At 28.6% G+C, this 15,036-nt stretch overlaps 1 protein-coding gene across 3 annotated transcripts; it reads left to right on the top strand.

The window, feature by feature from the left end:
• The first annotated feature begins 3,103 nt into the window (after positions 1–3,103).
• Positions 3,104–10,078, top strand: LOC107963688 (agamous-like MADS-box protein AGL19). Of its 3 annotated transcripts, none has more exons than XM_016900115.2 (8): positions 3,104–3,225; positions 3,725–3,919; positions 7,515–7,605; positions 8,396–8,457; positions 8,650–8,749; positions 8,857–8,898; positions 9,574–9,615; positions 9,728–10,078. In XM_016900115.2, the coding sequence occupies exons 1-8, from the start codon at positions 3,116–3,118 to the stop codon at positions 9,836–9,838; spliced, it is 753 nt and encodes a 250-aa protein (XP_016755604.1). In that variant the 5' UTR covers positions 3,104–3,115; the 3' UTR covers positions 9,839–10,078. The 3 variants fall into 3 exon arrangements, with proteins under 3 accessions (XP_016755604.1, XP_016755606.1, XP_040961582.1); XM_016900117.2 differs by lacking the exon at positions 3,104–3,225 and adding an exon at positions 3,279–3,466; XM_041105648.1 differs by lacking the exon at positions 3,104–3,225 and adding an exon at positions 3,279–3,478.
• Positions 10,079–15,036: the final 4,958 nt, after the last annotated feature.

Below are 15,036 nucleotides of genomic sequence, written 5' to 3'. Positions count from 1 at the left end.
GGTACCCTTAAATAGTGAGTGAATGATTATTGTACGAAAGAGATCAGGATTTCCCAGTCTAATTCTACAACAGCCTGAGCTAGATCCAAGCATTGTCCTTGTTTCTAGTACTTCACTTACCAATAATGTATTTATAACAATTATTAAAAAAACCCATATTTTTCTTATCTCAAGAACATGTCAAACATCCTTTAGAATCAATTTTTTACCATAAGTGAAATTTAATTCAATATTACCATAACTTAGGGCATTGGAGGTATTTACCAAGCAAGATTTTTTTCTTTCTATATCAAATAAATAATATGTTTTAAACTAAGCTTTATTATAGCAGATATGTCAGATAGTGTTTGTTTCAAATTTCATTGCCCTAAGAGGCTTTTTTTAGCTACAATTACTTACTAAAAAGTCCATATTTGTGGAGATAACGTACGTAAAATTAAAAATATCTTCTCAAAATATCTTTTTGTTATAGAATATTTTTCGGTCCAGGAAAATCCTCTTAACAATTATTGAATATTTTTTTGTTGAGGAAAATCTTCTATTATTTTTTAAAACCATCAGTACTATTTTACTTTTTTATCCCTTTTGAAAATAATATAAATAGTAGATTATTCTACCCAATTTTCATAACACAAAAAAATTAAGAAAATTTAGTTTTCTCTTTTTTCTCCCGTTCTTGCTCTCTAAAAAATTTTGGTGTTTTACTAAATTACATTAGTGTGATATTCTAGGAGATTAGGTTTTAAGCGGGACCGTTTGTGACCCTTCTAATATTTCTTGGGAATTGAACCTAGTATGGTTTACCCGAGTTTCTTCCATTTTATTTCTCGACTTTTATGAGAAGAGCAATCATTTTGAGCTCCGAGTTTCTTCATTCAAGTGTACAAATTTGGAAATACAGTGTCAACCTTAGGGGGTGACATCTATTTCCGATTACACCGATAAAGATGAAATTACTTTTAAAGTAATGATTCTCTTATGACACAATGATTAACAAGTTTGTTTACAGTAGTATATTTCCAACATACATAACACCCATAATAAATTTTTTTTCGTAAATTAACTTGATACAAATTATTTTTCAAAGATTTTATTTCTTTTTTTATTTTTATTTTTTATTCATTGTTATAAATTTGTGGCATGTTATCATTACAAGAAACAAAATTAACCTTAGAATTATCTATATCGTTTAAGTACAGTAAATTGTTTTGATTTTGTTTGTGGAGTGAAACCCTCTAATTCTTTCCAACAATTGACCAATTTGTTACTAATGGTGAAGATTCTTATTTGTTCATGAATAATTATTCTTTCACGTTCAACATCATGTGTAAACATTTATAGTTCAGGACTTGTTTCTAATAGACTTATTTTCCGCCATTTAAATCCAAAGTAACAACTACAGGCTTACCTTTTGTATCCAATTCTTTGCTAAAAAATATGTATAATTAAAATAATCATAAAAATTATCGAAAAGGGAATTGAGTAACTTTTTTTTTTTACAGTGGTGATTATCCTTTTCACTTTTCTTTATATCCTTTTTATGCTTATATTTCTCTTCACCAATTATAGATTCAATATTTTCTCTTAGGTCTCTTTTTCACTAAATATAGGAGAATATAATCATTTGTTACTATTAGGTTAACACAACTCTAATAGTTAAAATATAGTTATAAAGATTGAGGGACATATCAGGTCGCTCTTTTGAAGTAATACGTACCCTCTCAATGATAATAACATGTGCAAAGAGGTTGTATTGCATATTATCTCCGAATAAAGCTTTATTCACTCACAATTCAGCTTAATAATCTACACAACTTTAAAGGTAAAAATTTTATAAAAATAACTCTTTTTTTTTCAATTAATTAGAATTCTTCAAAGATTTAAAATTTTTTTAATGGTCTCTTTGAAAATATGATTTGGGTAAAAAAAATTTGGATTTTCATTTGAAAATCCAAATTCTTTGTTTGGATAACAAGTGAAAAATTGGGTTTAAATTTGGGCAAATCCAAGTCCAATCTCATAAGAGTTAAATTTTGGATTTTAAAATTTATAATTTTTAAAATCTAATATTTACTTAAAAAAACATGAGAACTTTTCTATTTTTTCATCTTTCGTATTAAACATAATTATAGAAAGAAAAATTATACATTTTCATATTTATGCATTTCCAATTTTTCATTTTTCTACTCTAACAAGTAATCCTTATATAAAAATATACATACTCAAAATTGAGAATTTCCACATTCGCCAACTCCACCTTCCCTAAATAATAATCTTAAAAACATATTTTTTATACATATTTGTCAGTGAAGAATCATGGACAAAACTTATGGTTTTCCTAATCTCTAATATTATTTAAAACATTTGTACTTTATTTTTTAAAAAATTGGGTTAACTATGCTTAGTTAAGGCATCAAAGTAATCTAGACTCTAGAGCCATTCAAAGTACCCATTTAACACCGTCAATTGAAGGTCTCATTTCAAAGATGTGGTCCCTTTCACACCCACTGACCTACACCACCACATTTCGCATTTAAACAATTCATCAACTCAAACACATATTTATTAAAGAAACCTAGTATCCAATAGTGCGCCACCACTTGGTTCAATCTACAAGAAAAAAAAGAACTAATAATAAAAGTAAAATGAAGGTTAAAATTTGTTATTAGCCCCTGTACTTTGATAAAATATATGAATTAGTCCTTGCACTTAAAAAAAGTTAAAACTAAAGTCTTCCTAACAGTTCGATCATTAAAATCATAAGCGTTTTCTGTTTAAGTTGAGAAATTTCGATTGAAACAATCAAAAAAGATAATAATTGAATTAGGACTAGGACTAAATCCGAAATTGGTTTAAAGTACAAGTACTGAGAGCATGTTTTAAGAAAGAAAAAGGAGGCCCTCCGAGAGCCTAAATCCATCAACCAAACAAAGAGCAGCCACGTGAAAATCCAGCCTAACAACTGATAACACTCCAACGAATGAAGTGTCAATCTCCTGTTGGTTGTTTCCCTCTGCTATCTGTACGGAGATGCAGACGTGTCCCCCTAACTTGTACGGTCCCACCATTAATGAATATTTTTTAAAATCGCGTCCGGTGAGTGTCCGGTTCTTGCATGCAACCGACAGAAATGTTCCGTGTCTTTCCCGGTTTTTATATAACACGCTTGGCCACTGCTACTATCAGCGGACACCGGGCATGGAGGTTGTCGGTAAAACAATACAGGTGTCATAAACTTACATTATGGAGCATACATTTCTGGTGCATCCACTTGCACCACTTATGGAATCAACAAATGTTTATTATCTGGTTTTTCTTTTTCTGGGAATGTGCCTCTTTCCTTCTAGTTTTACCAAAAGAAGAAAGAGATTAGGTTCTTCACTTCCAACAAACCTTTGTCCGCTACTTTATATATTTTCCGTTTTTTTTTTTTTACAAATAGAGCTTCCAAAGGAGATTCTTTTAGGTAAACTGATTGGTCAGTTCATTTCTTCTCATCTGCAAAAACTAGGGTTTCTGTTGTATTGTAAAAAATCCTCAGCAAATCTTGTTCTTCTGCATAAACTAGAGCTCAAGGAAGGTTTTTTTTTTTCTGAAGTTCCTTAATTTGATTAGATTTTTCAGTTAATCCCTTTCTATTTCTGGAAACCCTTTTCTCTGTATGTAGTTATTTCCTAGGATTCAATCAATTTACCCTCTTTATTTTTTGGGATTTTGGTTGTAGGATAAAAGAGAATATGGTGAGAGGGAAAACACAGATGAAGAGAATAGAAAATGCAGCAAGCAGGCAAGTGACTTTTTCAAAGAGAAGAAATGGATTACTCAAAAAGGCTTTTGAATTATCAGTGCTTTGTGATGCTGAAGTTGCACTTATTATCTTCTCTCCCAGAGGGAAACTCTATGAGTTTTCTAGTTCTAGGTGCGTTCTTCTTCATTTACAACGTACTTAAGTATCAGTATATGGTTCTTTTATTTATTTATGTTAATTAAATCTGTGAATTAGACTTGGACTTGTTTCTTGATTATGGACCCCGCTTTACTAGGCTAGCACCATGTATAGGCAAGTACTATGAGTACATTGCTTATTTCAGGCTTTGTAGCAGAAGGTACCTGGTCTTTGACTGTTTGTTTATGGTTTATTGAAACCAAACCTAACCAGGTACCTGGTGGGGCTTTCCTTATTAGTTGATGTTCATGTTCAAAGTAAATCCTGAGAGAGAAAGAGAGATAAACTAAAGTCATGGAAAGAGAGATAAACTAAAGTCATGGTCTTTAGGGTTCAAATATACTCAGTTTGGTTACTGTTTACTATTTAGTCATATGGAAACTGACTTACCCTAAGCTGTAGCTTTGAAACAATTATAGCTAGCTGATTTTATGAGAAACAATTATAGCTAGCTGATTTTATGAGAAGCTTTCTAGTTTGATTCTGCCTATGTAATAAAAACTTGAATTGATAGAAGAAAAAATATTGAGTGAAGTGATAACCTATATTACATTTTAAAAAGAGAATGTATGTTTAAATTTTTTTTGAAGGTAATATTATTGAAAGAGACAAATATAATGTTAACAGTAAATTTGACAAGAAAAATATAAAAAAATCATAAAAACTTTGAGTTTTAAACCAAAAGAGAAAGGGAAAATGTTAAGTTGAAATTTAGAAGCCTGTTGATTGTTTTAGGGGTTCCTCTGAGCAGGAACTGTGTTTGTACTTTGTATTTTGTGTCTAAATGGTTTAAATTTTCATATATATTACAAGAGAAATAATTTGCTTTTTTCACAAGGTACATCCACTATCTTGTTTTAAGCGTTAGCAACAATCGTGGTTGTTTTGAGACCTCATGATTAATTAAAACTAATAAGTAAAAAACCATCAATAATTGAAGTTTTTTTATATGATAGAAGATATTTTTATGCTGTTGGATCATCATAAAAGTTATTTTTTTTTCGATGGTTAAATTTAGAGTTTAAACTTTAAAGTACCATATATCTTATTACTACATTTAATTTATTAGTATTTATACAACCGTTTGACAGAGAACATCTAATAAGCTCAGGATTGATCTTGCACATGGCTTTCTAGAGATATTCTAAAGTTTTAGAAGGATCACTTGTCATCCTGTTGAAGCCTTATTGAGGATGAGCCTTAGATTGTTATAGCATTCACCATTTTACATGAAATCATCACTCTTAGGAGCTGGAAATTCCTAGATATAAATATAAATAAAACGTTATAAATTTAATGTTGAAATTTGAGTCTCATCAATATTTTTGTTTCACTTATTAAAAAAAAAAGTTATAGATTAAGTCTTCTGGTTTGAGATTAGCCAAGATTTAGTGGAGCTACCAGCTTTAGATATGTGGGAACTTGTTTCACGTTGTACTCATCATATGATATTTTGTTCCCAATGAATGAAGGAAAAAAAAATATAAAAACTGAGTAGTTTCAATGCATTTTCTTATATATCTCTATGAATGAACTCTGAACTTGCTATATAAAATTTTGCACAAGTTTATTATTGTTTTGAGGGGAAAAAAGGGTCAATAAAGAAATTTTTGAAGATCACTTGTTGGTAATTTTCTCCAAACTATATATGATATTACACTCAGGAATGCAAACCTTACTTCTATGTGGTATATTTATGGACATTGGTTATATTTGTGTGTGTATCAAAGCTTAGTTTAGCTTTACAACAATTGCCATGGTGATGATGCCCAACCCCACTACCCTCCCAAAGCAATAGGAAGATTAGCCCGAAGTTTGAGGTATATGTATGTATTAAAGCACTACTGCGTAATTCCATGAAAAACATAGAGAAAGATGGTGGTCCAAAAGGAATATTTGAAAAAAAAAAGAAAAAAAGAAAAAAAGATTCTAGCTGGAAAGATTGTTTCGAAGATAATGCAGTGCTTTAGTCTAGGCATGCATCAGACAATTTATTTTTCTTTACTAAATCCGAAGTATTTAGCCCTTTTTTGTTGATGTTGTTTTCAATATAAAACATTATTTTAACATGATTCTAGGAAGAAATGTGGGTTTTCCCTATTCAACTCGTATATGATAGGGATGGAGGTTTATCTTTGACAATGGAGGAGTTTTAGTTTCCTCACAAATTATATCTCTTTGTTTAAAATTGATATTTTCAGGTGTTTGGACGAGTGTAAAAATATTTTTATTATTTAACAAAATTTTCAAAAAAAATTATTATTTTAAAATAAAATGATATCTTAATATATATATATATGTATGAGCGGATTGTTACATATGAAAGTTGACAAATACTCTTATTTAATAAATTGTATTAACTACATTAATAAATTTTATTATTATATGATTAAATAAAATTGACATATATTTAATAATATTAAAATTATAATATTTTTAAATATTTTAAAAATAAAAAATAAATATTATAATAATATATTAATATTTAATTTATTTGAATTAATTTTTATATAAAAATCAACTTATTATTCTTTTCCTAAAAAATCACTTATGCATTTTATGAAACACACAAACTTTATTCGCTTAATTTTTGTTGACCAAATTATTTTATATAAAATCAAAATGCTAAAAACATTTTTTCTAAGTAATTTTTCATAAAATAAACATACCTTAGTCTTACAATTTTTATTTTAGTCTTCTACATTGAAAGATACTTTGATATGCCATGTTTGAGTTGTGTGCTTGGTGGATAAAAATTAGAGATATGGGAGGAAAGAGTAGAAAAGTAAAAAAATAATTATTAAACGGAATAAATGCAAGAGAGCTGGTTGACTTCATAATTCATTTTGAATCTAAGCATCGTCTCTTTGGTTTTATTTGGTAGAGTGAAAAAAAAATCGAAAAGATAGAAAATTGAAGGGATAAAAAAAATAGAAAGATGAAAGTATAATTTTTCTTTTCATAGGTGTGCTTGGTATGAAATATTGAAATTTTGAAAGAAAATTTAAATTTCTTTTCATCAATTACTTGATAGAGTTGAAAAATAAAAGTAAAGAAAATAAAATAGTTGAAAAACACATAATTTTGAACTGACATGCCCCTCTCTGTTATTTTTTTCTCTCGTCATTCCAATTTGGAATGATTGTTTTTTATGCATTAAGATGAAAAATGATATATCTCCTATTTTCTTTTCTCTCAGTTTTTTCTTTATTAAGTACATTGCAATTTTTTTTTCCATTTTTTTTAGATGAACAATAAAATTGATTTCTACGATATCAAAAGCAATTGCGACAATGAGATTAATTAAAATGTAGCTTAATTTTTTACTTTTTAGAAGTTCATGATTCATGGCATGGGTGCATGCCCTTACAGGAATATGATTCAATGGCCTTAATCTTATATCAGCTACAAACTATTTTTGCCTTTATAAATGTCTTGACGCCATTCTTGGAGCTTCAAGTTCTTCAAATAGAATTCACTTTTGCCTTCTAAAGCAACAATTAGCTTCATTATGCATTCATTCATTATTGTTCACTAATTTGTGGTGTGTTTGGAGATGATGTGTCAGCATGAGCAAAACCATAGAGCGGTATGAGAAGAGAGAGAAGGATAATATTGGAATCAACAACAAATTAGCTGCAGTAGACCAAAATACGCAGGTACCTTAACTCTGCCCTTTGCATTGATTGTTGTAATTAAGCCAATCTCCACTAATTAACAACTGATTGAGTTTTAGTTCGATTGGTATAGTTATTGTTGCTAATGTAGGAGTACGTAAGTTCGAGTACGTTGAAGCATATTATCTTCCTATTTATGAGTTAGAGAGGGGCAATGAGTAGTTCTAGATATCTTATATAAAAAAGAACAAATATGATCAGAACCTAGCATGATTGAACCCTCAACATTTGGTTTGTTACTAATAGGATATTCACCTCATCCTCAAGACACAAAATACACTCGTAGGGGTTATCTGTCTGATAATTTAAGTGTTTGTGTATATATGTGTGAGTTTAAGATTGTACTTTATTAATATTATAAAAATTTCTTGATATTATTATCCCCTCCCTATATTGATACCTTAAACATAACACTCAATTATTATCCCATCATATTATAATTGTATGAAAAAAATTATCTAATAAATTTTTAATGTGGTTGCTTTGTTCTAATTTTGCAACACTTTGCAAATATAGATGAAATTTGGATTTTTTTTTTCAACCTTTCATTTGTTCTTCATAAATACAAAGATGTTTTAGTATACGTCATTGTATGCATATATATGTACACTTATTTAGGCTCCTCCCATGAACTAGTATGAATCATTATTATTATTATTATTATTATTACATAGTATGAAGCATTGATCGTTTTCTTTTTTAGTGATACGCCTATTTGTTGATCGCTTGCTTACCATTCAACAACTAACGATCATTGAACTTGTGCATGAAGAATGTGAAGGAAGATGCTCAAAGCATGGCAAAGAAGATTGAATTACTCGAAATTTCTAAACAGTTAAGTCCTTAGCTTTCAAACTCGTATGCATGGTGAACACGGTTTAACTCGGTTGATCCAATTGAGTTAGGAGAAAAGTTGAAAATTTTATATTGAGAGACTAGAATTTAATTACAAATTTTTGAGACTAAAAACTAATTTTATAATTTTTGGAGAAACTAAAGTAAAATTTTGTGTTGAATTGAATACAGAAAACTATTGGGAAAAGGATTGGAGCCATGTTCTCTTAACGAGCTAAATCAGTTAGAAACCAATTTGGAACAAAGCTTAAGCAGGATAAGGGAAAGAAAGGTACATTATACATATATATATATATGTAAGAAAAATTCACATGCATTCATATATGTTCAAATTTATTTAGTGGTGATATGTATAACACTTGGTTTTGCTGTGTTCAGAATCTCTTATTTCGCCAGCAGATTGAGAAGCTAAAGCAAGAGGTAAATCAATGAATTTTGTAAGGGTTAAATCACTTTTGTTCTAAATTTGGTAACATTTTTTGTCCAAGTTAGTTCCAAACATGACATTATTCCTACATTAAGGTTTAAATTTTTTTTGTCCAAATTAGCCCATTAACTTGGTAATTGCTCTTATATTGAGGCATAAATTTATTTTTGGTTCAAGTTAGTCTTTGAACTTGACAATTGTTCTCACATTAGAGTCTAAACATTTTTTGTCCAAGTTAGTCACTGAATTTAGCAATTGTTACCACATTGGGAGCCTTAACTTTTTTTAGTCCAAATTAGCCCCTAATATTTCCTTAAAAACCCTAGAGTATGTTCAAGCTCCAATGTGGAAACAATTGCCAAGTTTAAGTCCCAATATGGGAATAATTATCAAGTTCAAGCTCTAATATGGGAACAATTGTCAAGTTTGAGGACTAACTTGAAAAAAAGCATTTCAGTCACAATGTGGGAACAATTACCTAATTCAAGTCTCAATATGGAAACAATTATCCAAATCATGGACTAACTTGAAAAAAAAGAGTTTAGGACTCAATGTAAGAGTTGTTACCAAGTTTAGACTCCAAATAATTCTTAACCCTTTTTGTGAATGATATATTAGTATTTTTTAACTTTGAACATACAATTATTAATGCTTGGTTGAACATTTAGGAGAAACGTCTCAAGGAAGAAAATGCTAAACTGCGACAAACGGTATATATAACGTTTATATTTGATATACTGATTACGAATTTGATTACATTAAATATATATGTACTTATTCTTATCAGTTAATATAATAATTGATTTTTTTTTTTTATATCAGTGTGGGATGAACCCATCACCATGGTCAACCAGCACAGAGGAGGAGACGATGGAGGTGGAGACAGAATTATTTATCGGACCACCGGAGAGAAGAAGGATCCAAAACCCTTAATGTGCTAAATAATATTTAATAATTTTAGTACTCTGATTCAAAACTTTGAGAAGTAATTGTGAATATGGTTATATATAGTTGATTTAACTAAATAAGGCTGGAACTATATAAATCATTGTGTGATTTATGATAAGACCTAATGTGTGGAAGAGATGTTACATGTAATATAGCCGGAGATTATTTTTAGTTGTACCATTAATTAGACTGCAAATTTGATGATATATAAATAAGATTCTATCACTAGGAAATCACTTAATTTTAGGATTGTTTTGGATGGTTGGTAGGTTTATATCTACGGTTAGTATAAAATTAACGGTAGTGGTAAAATTAAATACTATAACGATATTATTGTGTGAGATAAAACTAAAAAAATTAAATATATTATCTTGAAAGTAAACCGTCTATTCAAAGGAGCCTTTTGACTTGTTTCCGACAATTTATTAGATAAAGGATGGTTTGGTAGAAATAATTATTTTAAATTTGTAAAAGAAAATAAAGAAAAATTTCTTATTTTTACTACTTGTGACTGTTAATGAATAATTTTTATATTAAATAAAAATACATTTAGATATGAGGTAGTATTTAATACATATTAGCAGTGAAATATTTTAACTCCATTAGTAAGCCTCAAATATTTTGACATGTCATAATTTTTTAAGGTTTACATGTTAAAAAGGCTTTTAAGCAAATAAAAAAAAATATCAATTAAACTCATATATTAAATTCACACCCAATTAAGCTCTTACTGTTAACTAAAATAATAAATTAAGCCCTTCTGTTAACGGTTTCTATTATTGACCATGTTGGTCGTTAAAATAAATTGATAGGCCAATCAAATTGTGACACATAGTAGCTTCTAGTTTAATCTAATATTTTTTCCATAAAAAATCATAAAAATTATAAAAAATTTATAAATATTATAAATATTAAAATTGATATAAACTTATTAAAATGATAAGAATTATAATAAATTATATTTTTTTATAAAATTCATTTAAAATATTTTAAAATTAAAAAAACGTATTAGAATTTTTAAAAAATAATAAAAGAATTGTAAAAAATTATAAAAAATATTAAAAAATATTAAAATTGATATAAACTTATAAAATTTATAATAAATCATAAAAACTTGAATCAGTCTAGTTAGCCCAAAATCAGCAAGGGTATTGATTTAGGGAGAGCCATTAGATCGATTGACCTAAGAACCAGGCGGTTGAACTGATTCTTTATTTTTTAATAGTTTTTCAAACCAAAATTTCATTATCCAACCAGTAGAATATGCAAGAATGGAATATTCTAATCATGATTTTCAAAATTGGACAATTGGTTCAACTGATCAGGCCATTGGTTTGCCAGTTCGACTGATTTGTCTAGTTCAATTAAAAAAAATCAACCATCCCAAGTCAATTGGTCTAATGGCTTTCTCTGAACTGATATCCTGGCCGATTTTGGCCTAATCATTCCAACCTAATTATTAAGTTCAATTCAAGTTTTTATAATTTTTATAACTTTATATCAATTTTAATACTTTTTATACTTATGTTTCTTGTTTATGATTTTTATAGAAATTTAATATGTTTTTATTAATTTTATAATTTTCTTAATAATTTATTAGAATTTATTAGATGTTTTATAATATTTATAATTCTTTATAAATTCTTTATAATTTTTATAAGTTGATATTAGTTTTCATTTTTTTAATATTTTCTAATATTTAGTAATTTTTATATTTTTTATCTTTTTTTTTTATATTTTTAATATATTTTTCTATATTTTTTTATTTATAATCGTTTTTATGGGAAAAATATTAGATTAAACAAGAAGTTACATGTCACCATATGATTGATCCATCAATTTATTTTAACGGTTAATGACAGAAACTATTAACGAAGGGCTTAATTGATTTTTTTAATTAACAACATGGACTTAATAGGCGTTAATTTAATACAAAGGTTTAATTGATTTTTTTGTATTCTCTTATATACTTTTTTTTTATATTTAAGCCATTTTTTAATACTTAATTTTTTGTATACATATTTTATCAATTTCACCTTTTTCTTGAGCTAAATCTGACCCTCCAAATTATTTTAATGGTGAGGCCAAAAAAATATATATATTATCGCAATTATTTATAAACAAACCCCAACACACAAACAAAAATGTAAGGCCATTTTCACATTAATTTCGAGCCAATATAGTATACACTATTTGGGCCATGACCCATTGGGTTCAGGGATTACTGTTTTATATCATGCATATTTTCCTCCGAAGTTAAATATATTTTTTATTTGAATTTTCATAAATATTAATGAAAATAAGATACCTACTTTCATTTAATTTTTATTTGAATCGCTTAAAATTAAAGTCAAAGTTATCTATAAGCCTTTTCATCTCACATTATTATTAAAAAATAAATTAAATTGGAATAGTAAAAACACATAATGACTTATTTAACTCTCCAATATTATAAAAAAAAATTTAGCCTTCAATTTAATTTTTCGTCATTTTTAGCTATTAAACTTGTTTTTTTGTCAAGTCAACTCACCCTAAAATGAATGAAAAAGTTAACTCTTTTTTTTACATAGTAAACACATGGGTTGCCATGTTGGATGACATGTTAGCATTTAATTAATTTTTAAAATTTTAAATTTCAAAAAAATATTAAATAAAATATAAAAAATAATTAAAAAGTATAAAAATAATATTTTTAAGTTTTAAAAAATTAAGTAAATGTTGACATGCTGACAATCTATATGTATGCCATGTCAACAAAATTAAAAAAAATGTAACTTCTCCATTTTTTGGTGATTTGATAAAAAGCACAAATTTAAGGGTTAAAAAAGGTGAAAATCTAAATGGAAGGCTAAAATGATTTTTTTTGTAAAGTTGGATGGGCAAATAGGTCATTATGCTTAATAAAAAACTCCTTTTAGAACCTTAAGTTGTGGCCTATTAGTTGGGTATTTACTTTTGTCGAGGATAGCCTAAGTTAGAATAATCATTGTTCCAAAAAAAACCCTTTCAAATCATTCTAACTACTAAGGTTATATCACTAAAGCCTTTCTATTCTAAATTGGTCTCATACATTCCCCTTTTAAAAAAGAGTTGATTGCACCATACATTCCCAGATTGTTTGGTCCAAAATTTTATATTTGTTATACCTTCCCTATGAATGGCAACACATCGTAGAACGAAAGGCCACTTGAGGGGCACATTCTACCCGCTATAAATCGAGAGGTATCTAGAAGCCTAATTTTTCATCTCAACCACCTGAGTAGGTGAAAGGTAAACCTTTCAAGGAAGTTAACCATCCGTTCCTCGAGGCACCCAACATTTTGTTAGGAATGTGATCCTTTTGGTCATAAAACCCCACGCGGGTTTAATTGCTCCGTACCTTGGATCAAAACAAATGACAAGATATGTCTTGTCGCAGACATCCTGATCCCATTGAAGACATCCGCCCCATGCGACCTATAATGGTGACCTAATTGCAAGTCTACCATGTTAATGTTATCCTACACGAAACTTCGCTTATAAATATACCAAGACGATGAAAAAAGGTTCGACTTTCAAACATCATTGCCTATATTCTGCCAACTTACCTTCAACATCCAGTCTTCATACTTCCTCCTCCTTCATTCTTTGTAATCTCCGGCTCTTTGCCCTGATTGGGTGAACCGGTCTCCATCAGTGCCACTACATCCTCCTCCATATCTCCTCCTTGTTGTACCTTGGTATCAACAACATTCTAATTACATCATCAAACTATCGAGGCTATATAAAAAAGTCTTTCGTTTACTCAAAATTATTAATTTAACTGTCAAATGAGATGTCAAATCTTATTTGGCGTAACTGAAAATAAAAATTTTATAAAATAAATATTGTAAAAAATCTTGGTTTTGAGGTTTTCGAAGCTTTTAAAAAAGCTTTTCATTTACCCTCTCTTTTTTTATTTTACTTTATTTTTAGTTTTAAGGTAACATTTTACTTTTCTTTAAAACTTTATGCCACATAAAATTTGACATGTTATTTAACAGTTAAATTAACAATTTTAATAATAAAAATAACCTGATTAATCTAACATCTATAATTTAGAAATCAATTTAGAATAAAAGTCATAGATTGAGGATCTCTAATGCAATTAACTAAAAAAACCTTACATGAAATAATTAAAAAAAAACAAAACAAAACTGATACGAGTCACAAAAGCCCAAATTCTTGAGGGCAAGGCCCAATAAGAAGATTCCAAGCCCAATCAAGAAATCCACCCATACTTAGTTGAAAATCAGGCCAAATTGTCAAAGTGGCCCAAGTTGTAAAGTTTTATTTTTATTTATTTATTTATTTATTTTACTTAGTTTAAATGTTTATCCAAGAGTCCCAAATAAAAGACCCTTGGCCGAATTTCCATATTAAAATAATTAGGAGTTTTTTTTTAGTTGTAGTTTTAGTGTTCTAATTAAATTAGGAAAACATTTGAAAGGCCTATTTATATGGCTTGGCCAGCCACCCTACATAACATTACAATTACATTAAAAATTTCAGATTTGATTTGAGTGAAAATTCTCTTTGAGTTCTTCAAGGATTTTCTCTTGAGTTTTCTTTAGAAGTTGTTTTAACAATCTTTTTGATTGTGGGAGCCATCTTCAACCTTCTTCTTGCCATTGATATTCTTTGGAGGGGAGATTAGAGCCGTTTGAAGGGAGTTGTGAGATCTTTCGAGATTTCAAGGCTTCTTAGGACTTATCTTTTAATTTCTTACTGTCAATTCTTTCTTTATTTCTATTTGTGCTGAATCATTATCTAATCTATTTTCTGTTCTTATTGTGTTTTCAGCCTTTTTCTATCTTAAGGAATCAGCCCAAAAATCCCCAATTTCTAGGGTTTTTCCATACTCTTTTTGGGTGAAATTAGATTGTCGAAATTTGGGAAAAACTATCTTGGTGTTCAATTGGGCAGAATCACAATCTCCTTGAGGGTTTCAAGAACCCTAACACTTATTTCTATTCTCAATTTGATTCTTTGCTGATTTGGGGATTTTATTTCAGATCTGAAAATTCAAAAATCTAATCTTTTAATTTTCTGTTTCGTTTCAGATCTAATTGTTTAGGGTTTTCGTAGGAGTTTCCCGTGACTTGGCAACTCGATCTTGGTCCGCGCGCAACCCCGTATCATTTGGTATCAGATTTTGGGCGTTT

The sequence above is a fragment of the Gossypium hirsutum genome, chromosome A03, assembly GCF_007990345.1.
Source record: "Gossypium hirsutum isolate 1008001.06 chromosome A03, Gossypium_hirsutum_v2.1, whole genome shotgun sequence".
NCBI lineage: Eukaryota > Viridiplantae > Streptophyta > Magnoliopsida > Malvales > Malvaceae > Gossypium > Gossypium hirsutum.
This window is presented reverse-complemented; position numbering and strand designations above follow the sequence as displayed.